At 34.2% G+C, this 18,514-nt stretch overlaps 1 protein-coding gene across 1 annotated transcript in view; it reads left to right on the top strand.

The window, feature by feature from the left end:
* The window catches only part of Kynu (kynureninase), a 91,788-nt gene that overhangs the window by 30,814 nt on the left and 42,460 nt on the right, over positions 1-18,514 (top strand). Inside the window, exons 5-8 of the mRNA XM_090343129.1 lie at positions 8,943-9,004; positions 11,257-11,328; positions 12,654-12,728; positions 14,636-14,782. Coding sequence (XP_090199255.1) covers positions 8,943-9,004; positions 11,257-11,328; positions 12,654-12,728; positions 14,636-14,782 — 356 coding nt within the window. The remainder of the gene's footprint in view (positions 1-8,942; positions 9,005-11,256; positions 11,329-12,653; positions 12,729-14,635; positions 14,783-18,514) is intronic.

Genomic DNA, 18,514 nt, shown 5'->3' with positions numbered 1-18,514 from the left:
AGAGCTTTTAACATAAAGGGGTGTTGGATCTTGTCAAATGCCTTTTCCGCGTCTATTGAGACAATCATGTGATTTTTGTCCTTGCTCCTGTTGATGTGTTGAATTATATTAATTGATTTGTGTATGTTGAACCAGCTTTGCCTCCCTGTGATGAATCCAGTTTGATCATAGTGTATAATTTTTTTGATGAGTTGTTGTAGACGGTTGGCCAGTATTTTGAGAAGTTTTGCATCGATGTTCATCAAAGATATAGGTCTATAGTTCTCTTTCTTTGATGAATCTCTGTCTGGTTTGGGGATGAGGGTTATACTGGCTTCATAGAATGAGTTTGGTAAGGAACCTTCATTTTCAATTTCGTTGAAGAGCTTGAGGAGTATTGGTGTGAGCTCTGCTTTGAAGACCTTATGGAATTCAGCTGTGAATCCATCTGGCCCTGGGCTTTTCTTAGGTGGAAGTTCTCTAATTGCCATTTCTATTTCAGAGCTTGAAATAGGCCTGTTGAGTTGGCTTAGTTCTTCTTGGTTCGGTGTGGGTATGTTAATATTGGCTAGGAATTCATCCATTTCATCTAGATTCTCAAATTTGTTGGCATAAAGGTTTGAGAAGTATTCCCTCATGATATTCTGGATCTTGGTATTTTCTGTCGTGATATGACCATTTTCATCTGCGATTTTGTTTATTTCGATATGCTCTCTTCTTTTTTTGGTAAGATTTGCTAAGGGCTTGTCAATTCGTGGATTAGAGCCAGAGCCCGCAGCCTCTTTCCCAGCGTGGAGCTGGCACCCGCTCAAGCCGCTTTTCACGGCTTGATAGGCTTGACCCGGCGCCTGTTGCCGCTTTTTGCGGCTTTCCGTGGCTTTCGGGGCTTGGATCTGGCGGCGAGAGGTGGGGGAGGGGTCCTCGCATTCCGAATTCTTTGAGAAAGTTGAATGTGAGCTTTATCTGGATTTCTTTTCCGGTTTGAGTCCTTCTCCGTTGCTTTTTGAGTTTGTTGTTGTGGATTTCTTAAGGTAGTTTGCTTGTGGGACTCCCTGGTTCTCTCTTTTTGTCAGAGAGAGCTAGGCAGCGTCCCTATTGTCTGGGCGCCATCTTCCTTCCCAGGACAAATTCTTTTGAAAGGTGTGTGTGTGTGGGGGGGGGTGTATGCTTGTATTTACAAAATGACAACAAATAAGGTCTTAAGTTTATTTTTAAGGAGAGTTTATTTTTTAATACTAAATTTAATCTCACTTTAATCTTAAATTTTTGTTTTTTGAATGAAGAATTGAGTAATACTTTAAACTGAACTGAGGACATTGGGTTTCTAAGAAAAGAAAATAAACAGTTGAAGTAATCAACTGTTAGTTTCAAAATTATTTTCCAATGCAGGCTAGAAAAGAAGTTGATGGGCTAGCATCCTCTTATGACAGTTTACCTCTTTTTTGAGAAGATTAAGGCAGTAGGAACTTCTGTATTATGACAGTTGGAAGTGGCTAGATATTTCTGGTGGTCTGATACGCAGTTTAGTTTTAGCTTGGTGGAACAGTAGTGTAAGTGGCTTTGTTTTGAATATTGGTCCTTTTTTATGGGGGAGGGAGAAGACTTAACAAAGGAGCTTTCTCTATGACAATGGCTTATTGGAATGTTTATTTAACCTTCTGTCCATTTTGTCTATTACTAATAACATGTTTGGTTCCCTTTGAACCTTATGTACTAGTAAATTCGGAGAAAAGAACAATAAAAATTATCAAAAGAAAAAAAAGAAAAGAAAAGAAAAGAAAAAAAAAGAAAAGAAAAAGAAAAAAAAAGTAAAATGATACTTCATGGAGATTTTTGCTTTAGAAAACACGTGACCTCTGATGTTAACCTTACACAAAGGTGAAGCTTAACAAGGCATTCTCTTTTTCCCTTTCTGCTATCAATGTACTTGAAGGTGAAAATAAAAATGTCATTGTGTAGGTTTAGCCACCACATGGTGACAATAATATGTTAATAAATTCCCCACAAAAAAAGAACAAAAGGTCGTTTGAACTGCCAAAACAAATCAATATTTTCTAATTAGTGTCTTTACACATTTTACTCCTTTGTTGTGTGCGAGTGCCTGTGTGTGCGCATGTGAGTGTGTGTTTGTGTGGGGGGGGTATGTGTGTGTATGGTGTATGATAGGCATACTAGACAACTACTCTCCTATGAAACTATATCTTTGGGCTGTATTTTATGATTGTTCTCCATAGTCATAATGTAATATATGAAAATTCAAACTTTTTGGAAGTAGATTAACACAATTATTTAAAGAGTTCTGCTGAATATTAAGAGTGTAGCAGATTTCAAATTTCTCCCCATTTGTTAGCAAATTTTAATCTGTGCTGAGCAAACAGACATGTTGAACATGGTGTGTAATTTGGGTCATGAATGACTCTCCCAGTATCTTAAAACAGCAGCTCTTATTTTAACCTAAATTTCTTCAAAAAGAAGTAGCAAACAGATAATAAAAATTATTATGTGTTCAAACTGATATAATAGTGGAGAAGAGAAACAATAAACAGCTACATATATTCATAGATGCAGAAAGGAATTTCAATTTTAGAAGTGAAGATAATCTATTAATAATACACTTTATATACTGCCAACAATTCCACAAAACAAGGAATAATTTTTCCTAGTAATTAATGTCATTTTATCAAGATGCTAGAAATAGAGTTGCTGAAGAATCTTATTAGTAATTATATTAAGCCACATCTCCCTGGGTGCATAAAAATCACAAAGGGCTGGATGCAGGATTGTGAGCATATAAAAATATTGCAATGTGAATATAGATTTACTTTATGAAACTTATAACTGACCCTCAGAGAAACAACAATCCTTGCAACCTCTGCTCTTGTAGTTACAGACCATCCATCCTCTACCAGCCACATCTGAAGGTCATAAATTTTATTCTTTTTCTTTTTCTTTTTTTCCTGTCAGAGGGGTTTGAACTCAGAGCCTGAGCACTGTGCACTGTCCTTGGACTTTTCTCAAGGCTGAACTCCTGGTCCAGCCATAAATTTTAATTATAGAGTGGAACATTTCTTGGAGTTCACCTAATTATAAAGCTGACAAGTAAGGCTACAATAACATTTTGTCTGCTTTATAAAATATGAAGAAGGTGATACAGCAATAAGGAGACCCAAAATGAACCTTTTATCAAATGGTAAGCATTTTGGGGCCTTGTCATGCTCCCTTTGCAAACATAGAAATGACATTACTACTAAGGAGACAAATGTTGGTTATGACTCTCAATCTCCTATATTTGAATGACAAGGAGTGGGGAGATATATTGTAACATACACTTCTGAACATGTTTTTTCTTTCCTAAGAAACTTTTAGTTACTTCAGTAACCAATTGCTTGAAAAAATAACAGAAGGGCCAGGAGTTTGGCATAGTGATAGAGTGCTTGCCTAGCATGCAGGAAGACCCGGGTTAGATTCTTCAGTATCACATAGAAAAAAGCCAGAAGTGGTGCTGAGACTCAAGTGGTAGAGCTCTAACACTGAGAAAGTCCAAGGATAGTAATCGGGCCCTGAGCCAAACCCTGGACTGCCAAAAAATTAGTAATAATAAAAAAGGCCTCATCAATTTGCTGTGATGACTGGATGAGACAATATAAGTCTTAGATTTGGAAGCTTTAGCCCATCACAAAGGTTATATAAATGCCAGTTCACCAATTCACAAGTCACTATTTGTATTTCTTAGAAAGCAAAAATGATATTATACAAACAAATATATAATAAACAAAAAAAATCTGTAAATGAGTGCGCTGGCTCATGTACATCTCAGATGAAGTAATTCAAATTTTGATAGTTGTGGTAGTAAATTGTAGAAGATCTTCAAAAATAATGGTCTTTTCAAATTCTGTTTTGGAGAAGTCTTTTTAAAGTTTTATCCCTAAGTAATTGCAGTTCTTTGTGCTTCTACCTTAATTCAAATTAGGCTCTTAGAAAATAAAAAGGAACAAAGATAAGCAATTTGAAAGAATTTCAGTGTACATTGAAATGAAGATTTGTTTTATGGAATGTTGTTGATATTTAAATACCTTAGCAAAACTTTGTTGTTTCAGAAGTACAAACTGAACCCAAAGCAAAGAAATAGGCCAATTTGGTACATTTTCTTTTGAAAGTAAACTAAAAATCAGTTCATTTGTTGATGCTCTAATGTTAAGAAAGTTTGCTTCTGCAGTGCCTTTGGGATGTATTTGCAATGGACATTTCTGTCAATGTCTTCCAAGTTTAATGTTAGTATCTTTCCTGCGTAAGTAGAATTTGCATTCATGCAAGTGAAACAGGCCAGTTTTCTTCTTGTGCAAATTTCAATAGTAGCAAATGGCAAGAGAAAATCTAGATTAAGTTTTGACAAACACATCTATGGGATGATGTGTATGGAGGCCATCACATTCCCATGCCATAAAGGTTAAGTGCTTCAAGATGAACATTATATCACTTGGACTACCTAAGAATTTCCTAAGAATTTGTCATTTTACTCATAATGTGATGATTTGGCAAAATAGAACAATTTCCTCATTTCCTACCGCTTTTATTTTTTTATCTTCATTTGTGATTACTCAAAATTTCTGTTTTTACTATTATTGCTTTTAAATGCTTTTTCTTCTGCTCCCTCAACACATTGCTTTTCCTTCATTTGTGTCTTCTCCATCTCCCCAAACATTTCAATAAGTTAATTACAAAAATTGTATCTGTAAATAACTAGACAAGATCATAATTAGATCAGATATGGTCCATAATATTTTATTTCAGAAATAAAAGTATGAGCTCATACCATAATGTAGGGAACAATGTATAATAAATTTTCTTTTTTCTTTTTTAATATATATTTTTTCATATATTTTTTGTAATTAATAGAAGGGTTACATTATATTCACCAGAGAGAAGGTGCATTACCCCACATACATTGATACCCTTTCTCATGTCTTGGTCCCTATTTCCCTCCCCCCACCCCCACCTCTCATCTTGTTTTCCCCCTTTGCCTATCTGATTTCAAATAACCAAATAAGCATATATACAATATATCAGATAACAAGATAAAATACTGTAACAATATGAGATAACCAGCAAAAGAGATGAGAGATAACATAGTACATTAAGGAAAACAATCACTCATTACATGGCTTTTGTTTCTATATCCTGAAGGTCCTTTCATTTAGTGTTATACTATATGAACAATCTATAGTCATACTATATGAACAATCTGTACTATATGAAAAATCTATATTCATTTAGTGTCATACTATATGAACAACCTGTAATAAACTCATGGGTTTTTTTGAGCATATTTAAAATAGACTCACTTACTATAGGAAAAGTTGCTCATCACTACATATGACATAAACTTATAGCATTTGTCAAATATAAATATGATCCATTTTAACATGGATCTAATATGTTTACAAAGAGAATGATATATATAAGCATATATGTATGTATTTGTATGTATATGTGTATTGCCAGTCCTGGGCTTGGGCTCAAGGCCTAAGCACTATCCTTGGGCTTTCTCAAGGCTAGAGCTCTAACACTTGAGCCACAGCACCACTTCTCACTTTTTTCTATGTATGTGGCACTGAAAATCAAATCCGTGTCTTCCTGCATTGCTAGGCAAGCAGTGTATACCCATTTCTATGCATATTTTTTAAACCAGTCCTAGAACTTGAACTCAGAGTTTGGGCACTGTGCTTGAGCTTTCTCAAGGCTAACAGTCTGCCACTTGAGCCACAGTATCACTTCCTTGTTTTTGTGTGTATTTGGGACCAAGGAATCTTGCCCAGGGCTTCGTGCATATTAGCAAAGCCCTCTACCATACTCCTGACCCTGATATTGTTTAAATCTATCCTTGACTTCACATATTACATTATAACAACCAGGATATTTCAATATCTATCACTTATTACTCAAGCTCTTACAGCAAAAAGAAATCTACATGAAAATTATAAAGCTTTTCTTGACTAAAGGCCAATATGAACTATTGCTTAAAAGATCATGTTAAGCCTGCCCGGTGGCTCACACCTATAATCCTAACTACTCAGGAGGCTGAGATTTGCAGATCAAGGTTCAAAGCCTGCCCAGGCACTAAAGTCTGAGAGACTCTTTTCTCCAATTAACTACTAGAAAACCGGAAGTGGCTCTATGGTGCAATGGTAGGGCGATAGCCTTGAGCTGAAGAGCTCATAGACAATGCTCACACCCAGAGTTCAAGCCCCATGACAAGGGATGGGAAAAAGATGAAAAAAATACTAATTCTTGATCCTGGCCATTCTAACTGGAGTGAGGTGGAATCTTAGAGTTGCTTTGATTTGAATTTCTTTTATGACCAGAGATGTCAAGCATTTCTTCATGTGCCTAAAGGCCATTTTTATTTCTTCTTCAGAGAAGACGTTCTTTAAATCTTCAGCCAAAATTTTAATGGATGGTTGCTTCTTTGGAGATTATTTTTGGAGTGATTCAATTTTTTGAGTTGTTGATATATTTTAGATATGAGGCCTTTGTCCGTTGTATGGTTAGTGGAGATTTTCTCCCACTCTGTAGGCTTTCTAGTTAATTTGCTACCTATGTCCTTTGCCATATAGCAGCTCTACAGTTTAATGCAGTCCCACTTACCCAGCCTTTCTCTGATTTGTTGTGTTTCTTGGTCCTTATTAAGAAAGTAAAAATCTTGGGCTCTCCTAGCAGAGATTTGCAATAGAGCAAAACCTTGATACAAAAGGCCATATAGTAGGACGCTAAATAAAAGAATCTCTAGGATACAGAAACATAAGCCATATAATGAATGATTGTTGTTCTTAAGGTACTATGTTATCTCTTATCTTTTTTGCTGTCCCTTGGTTATCTCATATTGTTACAGTATCTCACTTTGTTACCTGATATATCGGATATATTTGTATTTGCTTATTTGAAATTGGATAGGGAAGGGGGGAAAACAAGATGAGGGGTGAGGATGGGGGGGGAGGGAAATGGGGACCAAGACATGTGAAAGGATATCAATGTATGGGAATTCATGCACCATCTATCTGGCAAATATCATGTAACCCTTCTATTAATTACAGTAAAAAAAGAAAGAAAGAAAAAAGAAAGTTTCCACCTCACTCCAGTTAGAATGGCCAGGATCAAAAAAATCTAATAACAACAGATGCTGAATGGGATGTGGCCAGGAAGGATCCCTACTAAACTGTTGGTGGGAGTGCAATCTCATTCACCCACTGTGGAAAGGAGTATGGCAGTTCCTCAAAAGACTAAACATAGAGCTCCCCATTGACCCAGCAATTCCACTACATGGCATTTACCCAACTGTCCAGAAACAAGGACATACTAAACCCACTAGCACAACGATGTTCATTGCAGCACTATTTACCATAGCAAAGATATGGAACCAACCCAGATGTCCCTCAGTTGATGAGTGGATCAACAAGATGTGATATTTATACACAATGGAATTCTATGCTGCTGTAAGAAAGAATGACATTTCCCCATTTGTAAGGAAATGGAAAGACTTAGAAAAAATCATATTAAGTGAAGAAAGCCAGACTCAAGGGAACTTAGGCTCAATGGTTTCCCTCATTTGTTATAATCAATAGAAACCTGGGCTCTCCTAGCAGAGATTCACAATAGAACAAAATCTAGATACATAAGGCCATATAGTATGACACTAAATGTAAGGACCTCCAGGATATAGAAACAAAAGCCATATAAAGAGTGATTGTTTTCCTAAATGTACTACGTTATCTCTCATCTCATTTCTGTCCCTTGGTTATCTCATATTGTTATAATATTTCACCTTTTTATCTGATATATTTTATATATGCTTTGTTTATTTGAAATAGGATAGGGAAAGGGGGAGGGAGAAAGAGTATCAATATTTGTGAAGTAATGTACCTTCTCTCTGGTGAATATAATGTAACCCTTCTATTAATTACAGTAAAATATATGGAAAAAATGAATTCTTAAGCACATTTCCAGTGACTACCCTAAAGAGACTTTATCCTGAAATCTATTCCATTTATTATTTCACTTAGTATTTAGTTTTTAAAATAGAATGCCAGAGGTATTTATTTGGAAACAAAATATATGGCTATTAATATAGACTTTAACATCTAGTATAGGCTTGTAAATGAAAAGAAGCATAGCCTATCTTTTGCGTGTGGTTAAAGAGACAGCATTCCTAATACCCAACTCTAATTGCCTATAAAAGACATCATAAGAACTCAAAATAAGAATGATATATACTTATCGTTACTATGCTCTTAATACAGTCTGTTCTGTGAGTCTATCTTTCCTGTGCAAACCTAGTTAATAGAATTAGATGAAGGTATGATTACATAGTGCGTATCTTCATTTTACATATTTTTCACCAGAGAATATGTATCAGTATCTCCATGTTTCTGAATAAACTCCAGACTATGCAGGCTGTTGTAAATTGATAAAAGCTCCTTTTACTTCTGAACTATATCTATCATATTTTAATAACAGAGACATGTTTGACAATGTAACCTTCTTTTATTAAAGATTCATTTTATTTGACATTAGAAACAAACAGCTTTGTAAAAATATGATTGGCCTTAATAACTCTTTTAGATTACATTGCTAGGTCCATTTTCCACAAAAATGACTCTGGGAATTTTGATAATAGGGTATCAGCAGTTTTAGTATACAGTCAAATAAAATGTTTCATTATTTTTGTCTTATTATTTATAATATCAGAAAGGAAACACAGATTTTTGCTAGCTTTGCTATATAAGTCCAGATTCCATTTGGAAAAATGAGCCAAGTAGGAAAACTTCTACTTTTATATGATGACACATCAAACATGCTTTTATCTCTAAAACCACTCTAAATGATCAAGTGTACACGCTCTAACTTGTTTATCAAGTATGTTTATGACTCATAGGAAAATCTAAATTGCGAGATGTTTTATTTTGTAGGAGCCAATGAGAAGGAAATAGTCCTAATGAATGGCTTGAGTGTTAATTTGCATCTCCTAATGGTAAGTGTCTTTTCCCATCAATGCTTAGAATAAACTCATCCAAACAATCTTATGTTCTCCTATCTTTAATTCATAAGTTTCTGATAGCTATTTAAAAATAAGTTGTGAGGTTGTATTCATTTTTACCAGGAAATGCTGGGCCATGATATAATGGTTTCTTCATAATCATGGGAGAGCTGACCTTTGCAAGGAGCTTTTGAATAATAAAGAGATCTTATCTTAGGACATAAGAAAATAAAAAAAAGTCATAGTGAGTGAAAAGAGAAACTGCTGGCAAGCACACCAGACAGTGATGTTCAATTACTAGCAAAGGACTGAGCCACACATTTCAGGCAATTTCCAGTAGCTGGACTTGAGCATTATGGGATTATGAATCAGAACACTTTGGTGAATGAAGGTTTGAGGGATAGTTTTACAACACTGGGCAATAAAATTGAACTGGAGAAAAGGAGCTAACTGTTTAATTAATCCTTTAAATGATTTTTGAAGTATTTCTTTTGTTTAATAGTTTTACCTTAAGCTGCCAAATACACTCTCAATTTTGGAAATTATGTATATAATAATCATTTGATGCTTTGAGAGTTTTTAATTTCATTTAAAAAGTATATTTTTGAAACAGTTTACAAGTTCATATAACCCAAACTTTGATTCCCTAGCTCTTGTTAATTACTATCTATTGGATGGTAGACAATCTTTTTCACTGTCTCTAAGTCAGTATTTTCTACTCATGCTTACCTTATTTATTTGTTTGAGAATTAATGTCATAATATGTAAGAATTACTTTAGCAATTGGATTTATAATCAATACCCAGTTAGTATCTACTCCATTCTCACTGTTAAGGTTGTTGTCCTCATTTCCCAGCAACTAAATAGAGAAATTGACCTTTTGTTTAATGATACTACTTTTTACTTATGCCTCTAAGATGGGAAAAAAAAAAACTTATGTGAAAGATGAGATGTTTATCAATAAACCTAAACTGAAAGGCTATTAAAAATTACAGTGGAAAATATATACAATAAAATCTAAATTTGTAGTATAAAGTCAGTGTGAAAAATACATACATACTCTGGGAAATTGCCCACACTACAGGAATTACCATTAAATGTTCAAGAGGATAATTTTTTTTGATAATTTTTTTATTGTAATTAGTAAAAGGGTTACATGATATTTGCCAGATAGAAGGTGCATTAATTCACATACATTGATACCCTTTCACATGTCTTGGTACCCATTTCCCTCCCCCCCACACCCCCCATCCGTCTTGGTTTTCCCCCCTTCCCTATCAAATTTCAAATATCCAAATACAAATAAATTCAATATATCAGATAACAAAGTGAGATACTATACCAATATGAGATAACCAAGGGACAGCAAAGGAGATGAGAGACAACATAGTACATTAAGGACAACAATCATTCATTATATGGCTTTTGTTTCAATATCCTGGAGGTCCTTTCAATTAGCTTCACATTATATGGGCTTATGTATCAAGATTTTGCTCTATTGCAAATCTCTGCTAGTAGAGCCCAAGGTTTCTACTGATTATGACGAATGAGGGAAACCATTGAGCCTAAGTTCCTTTGAGTCTGGCTTACTTCACTTAATATGATTTTTTCTAAGTCTTTCCATTTCCTAACAAATGGGGAGATGTCATTCTTTCTGACAGCAGCATAGAATTCCATTGTGTACAAATACCAGAACTTGTTGATCCACTCATCAACTGAGGGACATCTGGGTTGGTTCCATATCTTTGCTATGGTGAATAGTGCTGCAATGAACATTGTTGTGCTAGTGGGTTTAGTATGTCCTTGTTTCTGGATAGTTGGGTAAATGCCAAGTAGTGGAATTGCTGGGTCATAGGGGAGTTCTATGTTTAGCCTTTTGAGGCACTGCCACACTGCTTTCCATAGTGGTTGAACGAGTTTGCACTCCCATCAACAGTGTAGTAGTGATCCTCAAGAGGATAATTTTTCAATTAACATTTAAATACACTTAGAAAATTTGCTTTTCTCTGATTCACATTTTTTTCCTGAGTTTGTTTTTCCATTGATAAACATAATGAGACAATATCTTCTACTCCTTTGTAATTCATTGGAAACAAAGTTAATTGAAAATTGCCAGATACCTTAAGATGATTAATTAATTAGTACCTTTAAAATGTTGGAGATTGTAAAATGAAAGTATGATATAAAGTGAACAAATGTATAAATTGTACATTAATGTTTTTTCCAATAAATCCATTTCATTTCAGCTCTCGTTTTTTAAACCCACACCAAAACGGTATAAAATTCTCCTAGAAGCGAAAGCATTCCCTTCTGATCACGTAAGAATTTCTTCACTTTGTATTTATGTTCTGTTTACTCTTCCTAGTGGGGTATTCATTTGTTTGACTTGAATGTTTATTCACTAGTCCTCTCCAAGTAACTTCACAATAAAAAGATCTGTCAAGTGCTTTTGATTTAAGCTTTTTTATAAATTGTTGATTTATTTATTTTGTTCAAGTAAAACATGTGTTAAGGGAGGGAAAGATTGAATGGGAACATTGATTTATTAGTCTTTTTAAAGACACTGAGCAAACTGCTGTCCTAAATCAAGTGTGGTTATAGATGTTTTATTAATTCTTGTTGCCGTTTTATTTTTATGGAATCAAATGAACACAAATATCTGTGCTTAACCCTTTATCCATATAAAATTGAAATGTAAACTTTATTTAGTTTCCTTTTCATAATTTGGCTTGCACAACTTTTGTGCCTTTAAATCATAAAATGTGTTTATTATGGATTTAAAAATGGTTCTTATGGTTCACTAAAAATTCCTGCTGTCTTAACAGTTTTTAAGAAATTTGATTTGAAATTGGATAGTGAAGAGGGGAAAACAAGATGAGGGGTGGGTTTGGGGGGGAGGAAAATGGGGACCAAGACATGAGAAAGGGTACCAATTTATGTGACTTAAAGCACCTTCTATCTGGCTAATATAATGTAACCCTTCTATTAATTACAATAAAAAATATATGAACAAAAGAAATTTGACCTGTATACAAATAAATGATAGTGCATTCTAACATTCTAATTTTAGAGAAACTTGATTTCTTCCTTTGTCCTATTATTATTAATTATCCTAACTCATCTCTTGTAGGAAATGTAATTCTATCAAAATTAGTAGGCATGAACTTGCAAAATGGACTACAGCATAAATAATTGGGGGAAAATCTGTTATCTAAATGTTCCCATGCATACCTTACATTTTCAATTATTTAATACCTTTTCCTTTACTAACTTAACTCTTTCTAAGGTAAAACATTTTAGAATCCTGTATTGAGGCCTAGAATATTCATATCACTTATATCACTAAATTAAGTGATTGGTTTGACTTTGGTTGGTGACTGTTAATATAAAAATGTCTTCTAATTCTTAAAGGTCTAAGTGACCTATACATTTCCATTTGTCTCGAATATGTAGTATTTCAATAAATGTTAAGTTTTCTGTTAAAATTATACTTAGTAATTCTATGTTATATTGTTTATTCACTATCTATGACTTTGAGTGTCACATAATATGTATTTGATTGATGTTTTGTTTTCAGAGTTATTTCAGAGTAGTAATATGATTTCAAACTTCATTGAATAAATAAATTGCCCCTCTTTTCCAGTATATTATTGAGTCACAGCTTCAACTTCACGGACTTAACGTTGAGGAAAGTATGCGAATAATAGAGCCAAGAGAGGTATATGAGAAAGAAATATTTATTGTACTTCTATTAACATTGATTTTCCCTGTTGCCTCAAAAATTGATTATCTTTATTACTTTAATGGAACTATCATGGAGGCATTAAAAAGGCATATTTCTATTACTATTAGATCATTTTGTTGAAAATAGGAATAACTCAGAAATGCATTTATTTGTATCTTTCAAGAACTAGACATATGGAAAACAAACTATTTTCCGACTTATACCACCATAGTCAACCATACTCTTTAGAGACATGAAAAGTGGGTGACAGATAGGACATGTCATTTTTTTAAATTTCAAATGTACTTGTCTTTTGGTGTCACTATAATCTAGCTAAGGACAAGTGATATTTGTTGAAATTCAAAGATGGCTATCAATTGTTCTTTTGTAATTCGTTTACCAAAATTTTCAGTGTGCTAAACTGAAGTGGAAAAAGTAGGGAGGTATAGCTTCAGACTTTATAACATGGCCAATACACACAGTAGCATTCTAGGCCTTTACAGTTTGTGGAGGAGGGACACTTGTCTTAGATTTATTAATATTTAACAAGGAGACAAAGTATTTAGCTAATATAGCTTAAACATATATTGAGGATCTAAAATATTATGCGTTTTATCCAGGATACAAGACTAAGGTATACGGAATTAGCTGTATCCACTCTGCAACTTATGTACTTTGCCAACAAAGAGAACCATGAAAACATAAATTTCAAGTTTTTTATAGGATACTCCTGGGCTGTTATACAATTGTTCCTTTCAATGCCAAATTACTTTAAATAAATGTAAGACGTGCTATAGCTACTTCCCTACCTGAAGTAGATTTGTGAAATAAACACTTTTATACCTATGAGACTATAGCTCTTAACATGCTCTTAACAAATTAATAACTACTAGCATATATGAATATGGCCGTTAACTTTTATTACTAGTGATCAATATTTTAATATCACATGAGTTTATCATAATCCTAAGACTTTATCATTAAGTCTTAATAATCCTTAATAAGCAAGTCTCAGTATTCTTGTAATAATAGAGTACATAAAACACATATGTATGAGAATGTGTGTGTGTGCACACACCAAAGCACCTCTAACATGGAGCAGAGTAATTGGCAAGTAACGAAAATCATGAAAGATTTATTAAAAGTAGCTGGAGAAAAATGTAAGAATAATGAACAGACATCCCCCCAATATTAAAGATATTTAGTGATATATTTCTTCTCCAATTCATATCAAAGTTATTGCAGGAGAAATAAATAATTTTAAGTAGGTCAGAAATGTTAGACTATGCAAAGATATTTTGTATTTAACTGAGATATTTTAGCTCCAGTTGTTTGGAAAGCCAACATTCAAAGTATTCACCTGCTGGGAAAGGATTGAGATTGGGGTTGCTAATATCCTTGATACTAGTGAGGTGTTTTGATCATTTTCTTTATATATTGATCTATATATTTGCGAGTTTGATTATTAAATTATCAAGCATAATGTTTAGGTAAATTTTCAGATGAGACATATATAAGTGATTACTTTGGAAGCAATTATACAGTATGTTATCGATGCCAGATGGCCTTATTGAATATTTTTTAACTCCTTGAACTTCTGGGTATTTTAACAGAAGAGAACAATAACAAAATAATGGAGAGCTATAGAAATAATAAACTAATTGTAAAAATGGAAGGCAAATCAACACATTTGAAGAGTTACATTTTAAAACTTATTTTTACCATTTTATGATTATTTCTGAATACTTAGAACATATTTATCTCTGATTGAAATTCTGAAGTGCATTAGTGTAAGGAGATTTTTTTTAATCATGTTACTTTGGTGGAACTTAGATTGGAAAATATAAAACAATGAACTCACAATAGCTTTCTGTGTGTAATGTTTCTCTTACATGATTTAGGGGGAAGATCTCTTAAGAATAGACGATATTCTTGAAGTCATTGAGAAGGAAGGTGATTCCATCGCAGTCATCATGTTTAGTGGGGTGCACTTTTATACTGGACAGATCTTCAATATGCCTGCCATTACTAAAGCTGGACAAGCAAAGGTTTGCACCTCATTTATCTTTCTGCCACACCCCTAACCTCATTCTGCTAAAAAGTATAGGTCCTGCTGTACTTCATGTGAAGTACCTTAGTTTGCTCTTTTGTAAAAAACTACTAGATTTTCATGAAACAGGGTGACATTTTTTAAAATCAGTATTCTTTCTTTTGCTTTAAGCATCTTTATTGACGCTGGGTTTTGCTACTTCTGTGGTTTGACTTCCTCACTAGCAGCTATTCTTTCTGCTGACTCTCGCCAGCAGACCAGGCAAGCTTCCCTGCACCTACTGCTCTAATAATCAGCTGCCAGACTAGGAAGCAGACAAAAACTCAGGGGAATCACTCCAGGCAAGGACGTCCTAAACCCTGCTTCAGTACTTCCCTGTGTGGTAACTCCTTCTAAATGTAAACCAGTTTATATTTAGAAAAGAATGACCATGGTTTTGGAAAGCAGTATAAAAGTTCAGTTCGTGGCCCAGTCATTTACATGTAATCTTGAGCAAGTTGTTTCCACTGAATCCCTACTTTTAAAACCTATCTAAAGATGAATGAAGGCAGATTTTTATAGGAGATCCAGTAGGTGTTAGAGTTGATTGAGTTACAACCAACTTACTTTTCTTTTTTCTTTCTTTCGCTCTTTTTTTTTTGTGCTTGAAGTCTAGACTAAAATTATAAGATTAGGCTAAAATGGAGGATTTTAGACCTAACAATCTTAAGAAAGTGTCATAAAAACTTTCTTTTGCTACACATTATTAAATCACACTTAAATATGTCACCACTTGGAGATTATATCTCTGTTTATAAGAATGTGTAAAAAGAAATCAGGAGAGCAAAATTTGAAATTCCCACTTGGTATTTAAATCCTTAATAGCAGTTTTATTTGATTCAACAATCAAGTCATGTACTTAAAAAGGTGACAGTTGAATTTTATACTGAACATTAATAAGTTATGAGATTAATATATACGTGCAGTTTAGTTAATATATTCAGTTATTGAAGCTAATGAATGGAACTAATGAAAAGAAATTTAGTACTGTTATCAGCAGGCTCTGGGAATTCCGAGTTATGACTTCCAACTGGTTTGATGGATAGCTCTGAAAGTGGTGCATTACAAAGTATATAAAGATAATGTCTTCTTAATTTGGATATTAAATGTTAAGCACCAAAATAAAGGGAGACCAGTAAAAAAATCATATTTTAAAATACTATGGAAGTAATCACCTGTCCCTGGTCCCTTAGTATACATTCATGTTTCATTAACCTTGATAAAAATGAGATGGGAAGACAAGAAAAGGGAGACATTGGATTTGGGAAACAGGGTACCAAATTTCAGAGCTTGGCCTACTTATTTCATTGTTAAATCATTTTGGATCAATGACTTGACCTTCTTGGATCTTTGTTTACAAAAATGCTAAGTTTGAACAACAGTACCTAGCTCATAAATTTAGTGTGAGAATGCCAATGTATAAAATATCTCTTGGATTGCCATGTGTTCTAATATTAAGTTGTCTTCTCCTTTATTTATCATCTTCAATTGATATGACTTTACAGGAAGGGATTCATGTGGTTATTTTATTCTCCATTAAAAATAAAAATAATTTGTCTAGGGCTGTGTATGTGTGCCCACATTTGCGCGTAGGGGGTGGGTACTGGACTTTGAACTCAAGGCCGCACTCTTGCTTGTAATTTTTTGCTCAAGGTTGGCATGTTATCATGTAAACCACATATCTACTCCTTTTTTTTTTTGGCTAGGAAATTGGACATAAGAGTTTTATGGACTTTTATGTCTGGATGGGTTTTTAATTTTATTTCTCATATTTCAGCAACCTCAGTCGCTAGGATTACTGGCACAAGCACTAGAATCCAGCTTATTTAAGTTTAACATGTAATTATTCTTAAGTATTTTAGTTGCTCAAACATTCTTTAAATGTATCTAAGACTTTTTTCCCTTAAAAATCTAAGTGCCTACCAAGTCAGCTTCTCCTGGGAATTACAGTGAAGTCAGTAAAGGCAGAGATAAGTAGTTCAAATCTGCACAGAACTACAAAAATGTGGCAGCTACCTTGGGAATGCACTGAGAATGCAGCAGACTTAGATTTACCCATTATCAAAATTATTCTAATAAATGTTTACCCTCTCACAAGGCAATTCCTCCATTCTCAATTGAAGGTGAGGAAATAGGCTAATTTAAAATTAGATTTACATAATTCTCTAGAGTGGTCTATGAATATAAAGCAGAAGAAAGAATTTAAAAAAAAGAAAATTAAAGGTGTCAATCAAGAAAAAGAAGATTCTAAGGGAAAAGGGGCTTCAGTCTGTTATGATAGGCTAAGTGAGTTAAAAGGAAAGTTCCCAGCAGTTTACCATGACAGCAATCCAAAACAAGCAATGAGTATGTTTTGAAATGCAAACTTCAATATCATTAAGTAAATCTTTAAAAATCATGTGATAGGAAAATGGAAAAATGAATATTGAGCAATGAATTAAAGAAATGCTCATACATAAATAGCACAAATGGCAAGTAAAAGGCGTCCTAAGTCATTTTGTGGCATCATAGCAATCACCCCTATTGGAAAACACACTCTAAACCTTCCTTTGTTTTCAAGATACTTACTGCCTGTTATAAAAGAAACTGTAATCTCTTTGTGATGTTATAACAAAATATTTGTGACCCAAAGGAAATCTCATGTAAGTTAGAAAGTTCATGGTGCCTGAGCATCCCAAGGGAAACATAAATGGTAGGATCATGGCCTAGGCTTATCTAACCGAAAACAGAATAACCTTCTTGAAAAAAATAACAAAAGAAGAGTTCTGGGGGCATGGCTGAAGTGTTTTAACAAGGATGAATCCCTGAATTCAAATCACAGCACCACAAACACAACAAAATAAACCCCATACTCAGACTCAAAACTTAATATATTAGTTGCAGTATACAGAATCCCAGTAAGAACCAGCCAAAACACAGTGATTTCTTTTTCTAACTACAGAATAGTTAAATACTAAGGGCACAAGAAGCCCTTCCAAGCTCAGAAATCTTCATCAGAGTTGTGCTAAGCATCTTCACAGACTTTTCCCAACAGAGTCACAAGGTGCTGTCCCCAATCCAAACACCACATTTCTATTTCAGGCAGAGAAGGAGGAAGGGAGAAGTGGCAGTGCAGCTTGTCTTTCCCTGGCATCTACAGTGCCTATCTATTCCCAGAAAAACTTAGCAGACTTCTTTGTATGACTCACTGCCTTCTGAAGTGTGAGCTAAAGTGAGCATTGGTGAGGAAAAACATGTGCATTTATAGACCCACCATAGAGAGACATAGCAAGAAGGGTTTGTAAATTGGATTTGGGTTTGCTAACTCACGCTATTTCCCAGTTATACCCATTGGGATCTTGGAATTTCTAAGATTATACCTCCTTCCCTCCCTCCCTCCCTCCCTCCCTCCCTCCATCTCCCTCCCTCCCGACCTTCCTTCCTTCCTTCCTTCCTTCCTTCCTTCCTTCCTTCCTTCCTTCCTTCCTTCCTTCCTTCCTCCTCTCTTTCCCTTCCTCTTCACTTTTTCATTTTCTTCCTTCCTTTCCTCCCTCTCTACCACTTCCGTTTCTTTCCCTCAAGTCTTCTCCTTTCCTCCTGTTTATTTCTTTCATCATTTTATTTCTCACAAAGCATTTGAAAACATCTAATTGTAAATTTGGATGATGAAATATTAAAATATAAAAGAGCCAGATAGTACCAGCTCACATCT

Source organism: Megascapheus bottae, chromosome 12 (genome assembly GCF_031878675.1).
Source record: "Megascapheus bottae isolate mThoBot1 chromosome 12, mThoBot2.hap1, whole genome shotgun sequence".
NCBI classification, from domain to species: domain Eukaryota; kingdom Metazoa; phylum Chordata; class Mammalia; order Rodentia; family Geomyidae; genus Megascapheus; species Megascapheus bottae.
This window is presented reverse-complemented; position numbering and strand designations above follow the sequence as displayed.